The sequence below is a fragment of the Haliotis rubra genome, unplaced genomic scaffold, assembly GCF_003918875.1.
Source record: "Haliotis rubra isolate DU_JTF1 unplaced genomic scaffold, ASM391887v1 Scf5, whole genome shotgun sequence".
NCBI lineage: Eukaryota > Metazoa > Mollusca > Gastropoda > Lepetellida > Haliotidae > Haliotis > Haliotis rubra.
The window spans coordinates 5,676,014-5,685,515 of record NW_025767190.1 but is presented as its reverse complement, the minus strand read 5'-3'; the positions used below and the strand labels follow the sequence as shown (position 1 = coordinate 5,685,515).

At 41.3% G+C, this 9,502-nt stretch overlaps 2 protein-coding genes across 2 annotated transcripts; both read right to left on the bottom strand.

Moving 5' to 3' along the window:
• Positions 1 to 1,401: 1,401 nt before the first annotated feature.
• LOC124291677 (alanine racemase-like) lies at positions 1,402 to 4,856 on the bottom strand. Its single transcript, XM_046728728.1, has 6 exons — positions 4,675 to 4,856; positions 4,035 to 4,156; positions 3,199 to 3,308; positions 2,690 to 2,819; positions 2,200 to 2,297; positions 1,402 to 1,715 (listed from the first exon to the last, which is right to left on the bottom strand). Exons 1-6 carry the CDS (start codon positions 4,720 to 4,722, stop codon positions 1,453 to 1,455), a joined length of 771 nt encoding a protein of 256 aa, XP_046584684.1. The 5' UTR covers positions 4,723 to 4,856; the 3' UTR covers positions 1,402 to 1,452.
• On the bottom strand, positions 4,823 to 6,550 carry LOC124291774 (alanine racemase 1-like). The gene is made up of 4 exons (XM_046728846.1): positions 6,323 to 6,550; positions 5,539 to 5,697; positions 4,945 to 5,105; positions 4,823 to 4,834 (listed from the first exon to the last, which is right to left on the bottom strand). The coding sequence occupies exons 1-4, from the start codon at positions 6,465 to 6,467 to the stop codon at positions 4,823 to 4,825; spliced, it is 477 nt and encodes a 158-aa protein (XP_046584802.1). The 5' UTR covers positions 6,468 to 6,550.
• Positions 6,551 to 9,502: the final 2,952 nt, after the last annotated feature.

Sequence of the window (9,502 nt, the reverse complement as noted above, 5' to 3'; positions counted from 1 at the left end):
TCTTTGTTATCTGTTACACAAAAGTACAACGTATGTGGTGCGTAAATTTAAAAAGAAAAATCCCTTGGTCACATATGTTGAAGTCATCGTGTGTTTGGTTTACGTAAATATTTCACTCATTTTATTGAATCATTTACTACACAGACAGTCACGTGGCTTATTGATTTTGATTACTTAGCAATTTGGTGTGATGGCATTGATTCGTTCAGCCATAGAGCGATCTGAAAGGTCAGACTGAAGATGAACACTAATCTTACGAGCGTGTTTAGTTATTTCGGCTATGAGTTTCAAAACTAAAGGCAAAGTACTGATGAAGTGAGGTGTAGACACCATAAGGTCCATATTGCAAAACTAACTGTAATTTTCATTTCGCTTTTTTTCAGGAAGGGAATCGAATTTGGGGAGCAACACTCACTGGACAGTAACATTTCATAGCCATGGATAGGTAAATGGAGAGGCTGTTGAGGTGTTATTTGTCTACGTTTCAAAATACAGTTTCAATCTATCAGGGAAATCTTTCTAACTATGTTTGTGAACGCGTGAACGCATCATCGTTTTTGAAATAGAACTTCACGTCGAAGTATACTATCCCAAAGGCTCTGGTGCTGGGTTAATATTCAGTGGTTAAGTTCACTGAACGATAGCGGCAGCTTCACATGGAACTATTTTTACATTTTCTGATTGAATAGTGCTACGTGAATGATAGTTAATATCCTGTGTTTGTGACCTAGTCATCTGAATAATGACCTCTCATTTGTACTGTAAGGTGCTTGATTTTTCTAAATAGATACAATTTAGAAATATATTATTTTAGCATAAGTATAAAAAATATAGCGAAATAAACTATTTTAATATACCTCTGCCCTGAGAAGCTTTTGTCCTCTACATAATGAACAGTAATAATAACGTGAAGGATACTGAATAACCGAGGTAGAAACAATTACCATAACTGGGTGTTTGAAAACACTGTAACAAAGTGCCTTGCAAACATATTAGCCACAAAAATATTATGACTAACTTAACTCAAGTGATAAATGGAAGATGTTTAGCCATGATGGGGAATTGTGGCCATCCTTTTGTTGACTTTTAGGTACATGTGAATCCGGGCTACATGAACACAGTTTCCATGAACAAGCCAATGCTGTCCGTAGAAAGTATTAATGTCTAACTGGATCATGTTAACAACTCAGTATTTCAATTACGAAACAATAACGCTTTCATTATGGCAAAGTCCAAAGCTTGTTCCCAATAATGGACATATCTATGCACTGTAACCACATGGACAATGTTTGTGACGAAGGGTATACCCCATCCAGGACCAACGATCTCCTGTGAGAGAGACACGACAGCATGTGGAATGTAAGAAAAGAGGCTTAACTCTCTACAAGACACCCTTGCCGTAACACCTGGAAGATGGTCAGACAACATTCCTCCACGATCAACAATCCACTATCATCTCTCGTCTGTCACCAAGGATTTCGTGATAGCTACAGCATGTCCACCAGCCACAAACACGCGAGGTAGTCTGGCAGCTAGACTTGTCGTCACCTCGTAAGGGATTGTGCCGAGAGAAGCAGCCATCTTTGTCACGCTGTTGGGGGAGGTGAAGTCGTCAGTGATAATGTTGAACGTTGTGGACGAAGGCTTTGGTTTATCCAAGCGGACTGTGATGGCGTCCATGGACACTCTCCCAACAACCGGAAGTTGGAGACCATCTGAAATAATGAGTGAATTATGGGTAACACGGCACTGAACCTAAATGTCAAAATGAGGTCAAGGCCAATGGGCTGTGAGAAGGATGCAACATCTTAGTAAACATGTGATGAAACGGAACCTATGTTAGGGACATTCATCATTCTATCAGCAACTGGACACAGGAGACCATCTGTAATAATGAATTATTTTCGGGTGCTACCATTTTGAACCACACTGAAACTAAAAATCAAGGCAACATTAATTAAAGCATTTTCCTCATAAGGATGCAACTCTGAACATCTTGCTAAAGTCAGTGGTTAACCATTCACCCAACATTTGATGAAACATACTTTATGTGGGGGGCATTCATCCTTTACTTGAGGTACTTCTCAAACAGTGCATGAACCATGGGAGGTAAAAACATATTCTTGGAATCTGATGCAGCACTTTTGTTTCTCGGTTAGTAAGAAGGACATCAAATGAACAACTGATGAACGGCCTCACCTTCATCCAGAGACACCACACCTCTGTTCGACAATAGCCTGTTGTACCCATCTGCATAGCCCAGACTGAAGGTTGCAATGGTCTCTGTACCGCGAGTCCTGGAAGCAGGAAGAACCATCCGTCATCATCTGTATATGTGTGTGTGTGTGTGTGGTGTCTGTCTCTCTCTCTCTCTCTCTCTCTCTCTCTCTCTCTCTCTCTCTCTCTCTGTGTCTGTGTGTTGTGTGGTGTGTCTGTGTGTCTCTCTCTCTCTCTCTCTGTGTGTGTGTGTGTCCGTGTGTGTGTGTGTGTGTGTACTCACTGTTCCAGCACCTATGAGCCTGGGATTCATGTTACAGTCTCCTCTGAACTGCCTTTGTTTCGAAAGACACGTTGATTCAAGAACAATCAGCATCCCCACCGGGACGATTGCACGTAATTGGCCAACTTATCTATCCTGAAGTATGGTGGAGCATGACCTGTCATTACCACTATGTCTTGTTCTGCTTACATGTAGGTGTTGTCATATCCCACGACCCTGCCCTGGGGCAGTTGTTTGATGAGGGTGGGGCGAGCTCGCCACGAGAGAACGGGTCTCAGCCCCAGGGACTCCACCAACTCTGCAGTCTCTGTGCTGGGATCTGCAAATTTGAGGACGAAACTGGGTGAATTTATTTGCATTGTTCTTAATACCAACACCAAGTAACCTTATCAAGCAGTTTAACGTTTATCTCTCACCTTCTCTCCTAGTGAAAACACAATCTACCAGTGTGGGGATTTCAAAACCTTACCACCCTTATAATACATGTCATATGATACGAATAAATCATTGCCACTCTCCTTTAAAGTCAACACACGACTTTCGGTTAATTAATTTCCTCCAGCCCTCACCTTCGTTCACCCCGCAACAAACACTCGTATGTGGAGGTATACGATGGTGTGACTACAGTTTAGTATAATAATGGCATGAAATACTAAGTCAGATTTCAAAGACGATTGAGCCCTGTGCCCGGTCCTGACCTGGAGGAAGCCCGTACATGCAGATCCCGGGTCTGATGAAGTCCAGCTGTGTCCCCAACCCTCTGATGATGGCGGCGGAGTTGGCGACATGCACCTTCACGCCACTTGCTCTGTGGACAATACAATGAGGTATACCAATGAGGTAATGTTTCACAGTGGCCACGTTAATAACGTATACCTGGGCGGTTCTCATACACGGTGTGTTAGTAAACCTCCAGGTAATGTTTCACAGTGGCCACGTTTAATAACGTATACAAGGGTTGTTCTAATACACGGTGTGTTAGTAAACCTCCAGGTAATGTTTCACAGTGGCCACGTTTAATAACGTATACCAGGGCGGTTCTAATACACGGTATGTTAGTAAACCTCCAGGTAATGTTTCACAGTGGCCACGATAAATAACGTACACCTGGGCGGTTCTAATACACGGTATGTTAGTAAACCTCCAGGTAATGTTTCATAGTGGCCACGTTTAATAACGTATAGCAGGGCGGTTCTAATACACGGTATGTTCGTAAACTTTCTGGTAATGTTTCGCAGTGGCCAGGGCGTATAAGTTATACCTGGGCAATATAAGTTATACATGTTTTGCTGTGAGCCGGGTTTATAACACTAATATGACTGACTGGCTGAGTTTGGTTTTACGCCGCTTTTAGCAATATTCCAGCAACATCACGGCGGGGGACACCAGAAATGGGCTTCACACATTGTGCCCATGTGGGGATTCGAACCCGGGTCTTCGGCGTGACGAGCCAACGCTTTAACCATTAGGCTACCCCAACCGCCCCAGCACTAATATGATGTTTCACAGAGCTACTAGGGTGTGTATGGTGTACCTGAGTGGTTCCACCAGCGTCATAAAGGAGTTCAGTTGCTGCTTGGTAAAGTGGGGGTTGTCCCAGGCCTGGGAAAAGTGCGTCATTACACTGTGGATAGTTAGACCGTGTGTCTGGCAGAACTGCAAGGAGACAATTGTATTAATTGTCAGATGACATCCTGTTTTTGTCAGAATATTAACATTTCCACGAAAAATTAGTTTTCCAAACTTAATTCTCTCCCTCCGGAATAAAATGCAATTCACCGTATCTCATCATACAGTAGCAGACACTGAAAGTAATGAGGATGTCCCATATCGTTCATGATATGCATGATTAACCACTTCATTATGAAGCGTTCAGCCAAGTTCAACGTGCGATAATTAAACCATACGGTTCATTCTGTATTCAACTCTTGTCTGGCAATACGGCAAGCACAGAGTGAACATCAGCATCGATAGAAGTCTGTTGGATACTCAGAAATAACACACACTGTGTACAACAGCGTACTAGATGTATACTGACGTTTAAGATAAAAAGAGCACTTTGAAATTACGTTTTTCAAAATATGAATAGTGAGAACAATGTTTTGATTGTGACTTACAAGGCATCAGGTGTGTACTTTCTTCGGTACGTATATTACAATTAAGATCATACCTACTTCTATAAGGTAGGGGAAGTCGTGAGTCTGGCACCCGTTCCTGGACATCCCAGTGTCAATCTTCAGTACCACCTGGTGTCTCTCCCTCACCTAGAAACACCCGACACATTCTGAATCCACGTAACGCAACCCTTTCAGTGAACCCCTGTTAGTCTGGAACCTGAATATGAACGGTTCCGTACCAATTATCAGGAGTGTGTTTACCCAAGAAACAATTGTCAAAGTATTTTTCTGAATTAAGATTGTACCGGGGGGAAAAAGATACTTTACCCTCTCCTCTGAATTGTTACTACTGTTGATGTCGTTATCGGTGCTGTTGTTAGAGTCTTTTGTGACGGCCTTAGACCATGCCTGGAGGAATTTCAGTTCTGTCACTGTCGGTGTCAGCTCATACTTCACCAATGTCGGGATGTCCTCCTGGACGGCGTTACCTGTGAAAGGACACAGACCCTTAGCTGCTTTTTGTTTAAGAGAATATATCCCTTTCTATAAAAACATGATGTACTTAGGGAATGTGTGAGTTGAGCTTATCGTCGCTTTCAAGAAGTATTTCAGTTACATTGTCCTATGGCTGGGGTAAAGACAGAACTGAAACACGTCGTTCCATGACTCAAACGTTCACGTACTTAATGGCAGCATCCCATGGGCTGTAATCGAGGCTAATATGGGTCACCGAACTAAGGGTCTTGACACTATCCCTCTAAAGGAGAGGATGGGCAGCTACAGACCAACTCACACCGATGGACATCAAGGGAAAGAAGACTCTGGCCTTGAGATGAATACATGCAGTAACAGTTACAGCTTACAGAATCTTTACAAAGAAGACATATCAAACGAACTATCATCTAACTTGAACGTATATACCTAAAATCAGTATGTGTCCCTGTATCCCTGCCTGCCTGAGCTGAGCGCCTTCCTCTGGGGTGGCGACGGCGAAGTGCCCGACCCCCCGGGACTCCAGATACCTGGATATCTCCACACTGCCATGACCGTAGGCGTTGGCTTTCACCACTGCTATGATGTCTGTTAAAAGAAACTGTAAGGCTTTACATTTTGAGATTCATTTGACGTCCTCTGGACATGCACTTATCTCGATGCCCACTGGATAGCAGAACATGTCATCTTCTACAAGACAAGCAAAGGTGTGATGTTAGGCTCGCCAAACATTCAATGCGATCGTAAAGATACCTAACATTATATGATGTAGTGATTAAGGGGCTTCTTATTCGACAGATACACAGTTCATACTCTCACGGGTTCATGTTTATGTAAAGGGGATTTCGCCAAATCAATAACTAACGGTAAAATGTTGGTATCAGGTTAAGATCAACCAATTGTCTCGTGTAATGGCAATAAATGGCCCTGTTTCTATAGAATATGCTGTATCTTGTCAAACTGCTCACGACAAGAGAACGGAGTGAGTTTAGTTTTACGCCGCTTTTAGCAATATTCCAGCAATATCACGGCGGAAGACATCAGAAATGGGCTTCACACATTGTACCCATGTGGGAAATCGAACCCGGGTCTTCAGCGTGACGAGCGGACACTTTAATCACTAGGCTACTCCACCGCCCACTACAGAACGGAAAGAATGTACATCTTTACTAATCATTTAGAAACGAGATGGAAAATTGTAGATTATCTCAACCTGTATGCTGCGAACATCGTTGCTTGAGAATAGAGATGTTATTGTAGAGGACGTCGAGCTTTATACGAAGGAAGGTGCTGCGTCCGGCCCGGGGGTACAACTCAGCGTCTCGGGGTGGGGGTTCCATCTCGCCGTTATGGGACATGGTCCTGAAGATATACAGCACAGAATACTCCTTCAACTCTGGGTTTCCACTGCATACAGTGAGTAGGTGAATGCTGCTAAACACTGCAGACAGAAAACACACACGCATATATATATGTGTGTATATATACAGGCAACACAAACCGGTGGTTAGAAAGAAAATGCAAGGATGCATGCCAGCGGGGCGGGGTGACACGACATGAACAACGTCAGACAGTGCCAGACCGGCCCAACCTTCTCAGTCGACATTTACCACAAGCATATGATACTGGAGATCTGTTCTTCTCAGATGAATCTTGTAATAAGCAGGAATACAGCGGTCCAGCGTGTTAGTATATCCTTACCACCCGCATGAGTATTGGGGCCAGTATATCTCAAAGTTCTTACACTCTTATGACTTATATCAGGCAATGCAATGTATTGCTGCATTGCATCGTTACTGTTAAGTTTTCATAGCATTGTGTTCCATCAATAAGTAGTTGTGAGGAATGTATCACTATGTAATATGAGCAGTTATCTGGAAGATACTATATTTTGACACTTTGGGAGTCTGTAATTTGTGTAATCTGGAATATTCAACAACAGCTAGAGGCTAATCCAATTTGGTAGAGAACTTTCTGGGTGATGTTTACAGAATATAAATTGGCAAGCCCCAGCGGTTTTATTAAAACCAGCGTTTATGTGAGGCCAATCGGTGCCTGTAGTTACCTAGGCCTACTTTAGAGGCTTGACCACCGTGGCTGTGAATATTATCATCTTTATTACTTATATTATATAGTACATTTGTAATTGTACTTCTATTGAACTTTGACTTGCCTGTGATCTGCCATTGTAATTACTTTGCAGTATTGTTTAGTCATTTAAAAACCTAATTAAGTTTATAATACAACTGTTAATTGTGTTACATTCCTCTGTTGGGTGTTTGTTCCACAACAATTTTACGTATAGATTTCATTGTTAAGTTATTGTGTCTATTTGAGGGTCTCGATGAGTTCGCTATGTGCACTGCATGTACAATTATAATCATTCCTGGAAGACGTGTGACCAAATGTATGTCAGATGTAAAAACATATTTGTTGTTTTTAAGAACATTTTTAACAACATGATATTCATTTGGTGCATTCATGATGTTCACTGGTTTGTAATAATTTCAACTTGTGAAAAAACTGAAACACAGTTATGTGACCAGTGGAGAAGCTATTAAAAGGTACAACTGTCTGATATCCCGAAACGTTATGTACATTTGTACAACAGGCACGTGACATGGAACACGTTTCTCTGTCAGCTGTAGATGGATGGGATATTGTTCCTTTTAGCGGATATTGATGGCGATTTTCTCGAACAAGGCAACTGTCTGATGTTATTGAACTTATGTCGGTTGTAATGTATGATAGCGGCATTTTGGTCAAGAAGTCAGGTCAGCCCCCACAATGGTGAAAATGTGGTGCAGTTCTGGCGACTGAATGGGGTGTGATTTTTACAATCAGGAATGATTTAGCTTTGATTTAAAGCCGGTTGTCATCAGCTACCGTGCGTGACTACCGCGTAGGGGCCCTTTAAGGTGCAACATATCATTTCAGTTGTGGTAATATTTTAACTGATAACGGGATGGTTTATTTTAATAACTCTGGTTTGAATTGACCGATTTTCATCAAAATAGTAGTTTTCGAGTGCTCAGATCATGATTTAAAATTGTGAACAATAATATTATAGATATGCTCATCGCAAAAATATTTTGGTATGGTTAAAGGTCAAATTGAAAGTGAATTTGCTATCATTTGAAGATCATGTATACCTTTGGTTGGCACTGTATCATGCTATGCATGAAATACCATTACAAGGAAATAAAAGTTGCTATTTTGTATTTAGATCAGCAAAATATTACATAATGTGTTTTCAACAGTAACAGCTCCATGTTTTACACAGTATCAACGGTACCAAATATGTGGAGGATACTGTTGGACTATCATTACAATCAAACATAACAGAAAGCTCTTAAATGTATAATTCTATTATTCCTGATGTCTTTCTTTGCTCATCAAAGAATGATGAGTCAGTCATGTCATCAAAACGCAAGCGACATTTCCTTCACATCAATTCATATCTATAGTCATAGTGTATTCCCAGTTGACATCTTAGTCAACAATGTCAATATCACGGGAACTTGTTTCAAGTCCACATCCACATGCTGAAGTACACATCAGGTTCAACCTCTTACATCTACATCTTCCTGTACATTATGGAGCAAGTTTTTATGGATAACAACTTCTTTATTTCGTGAGTGCGACGTTTCGATACAGACTTTTGTACCGTTGTCAAGCAAGAGTGATCATCACTCTTGCTTGACAACGGTACAAGAATCTGTATCGAAACGTCGCACTCACGAAATAAAGAAGTTGTTATCCATAAAAACTTGCTCCATATTGTACGTCTCAACTTCTAAAATGCCACTCAAACAAGTTCCTGTACATTGACGTTTACATGCACAGGTATGAAGCTGGAGACGGTCCACGGGGACGATTTAGTCTAAACTTTATCACAACTTTATCACAGAGGAATATTTGATGAAGATCTATTACTACAGAAACGTATTGCTTTAAATACAAAACATTAAGTGCCTACTTTTATGGACAACTCAAAGACATTAACTGGGTCGTGTCTATGTAGACATGTTGCTTCTACTATAAGGTTACCCGGCACCGAAAAGAATCATTCCACTTCATTTACGTTATCGTTGGAAATTTCAGACAAATCTTCGTCGTTGTTTTCCAAAGTCTTTTGGTTCACAGAAAAAACCAAGCTGCATAAAAAAAATTAAAAATAATAATAGATACATTATGCTAGGAGCGTGCATTAGTCTATAGATATGTAATCCAATTACGGTAATATACGGTGAAGTAGATTCATGTATACGCTCTAGTTTGGTGAACACAATACTATTTTCTATTTGCTCTGTTGAGACCCCAGATTATACAAGTCACATGCGTGACTGACTTCGAAACTGAATAGCAGGACGTCCCAGTAGGGAATTATGGA

What these genes read in the sequence shown, in the direction of transcription:
- LOC124291774 (XM_046728846.1), bottom strand. Translation starts at nt 6,467, where the DNA reads ATGTCCCATAACGGCGAGATGGAACCCCCACCCCGAGACGCTGAGTTG. An exon ending in ACGATGTTCGCAGCATACAG is followed by an intron (nt 5,698 to 6,322) that starts GTTGAGATAATC and finishes TTCTTTTAACAG; the next exon opens with ACATCATAGCAGTGGTGAAA. An exon ending in GGGACACATACTGATTTTAG is followed by an intron (nt 5,106 to 5,538) that starts GTATATACGTTC and finishes GTCCTTTCACAG; the next exon opens with GTAACGCCGTCCAGGAGGAC.
- LOC124291677 (XM_046728728.1), bottom strand. Translation starts at nt 4,722, where the DNA reads ATGTCCAGGAACGGGTGCCAGACTCACGACTTCCCCTACCTTATAGAA. An exon ending in ACTTCCCCTACCTTATAGAA is followed by an intron (nt 4,157 to 4,674) that starts GTAGGTATGATC and finishes GTCTCCTTGCAG; the next exon opens with TTCTGCCAGACACACGGTCT. An exon ending in CATGTACGGGCTTCCTCCAG is followed by an intron (nt 2,820 to 3,198) that starts GTCAGGACCGGG and finishes TCAAATTTGCAG; the next exon opens with ATCCCAGCACAGAGACTGCA.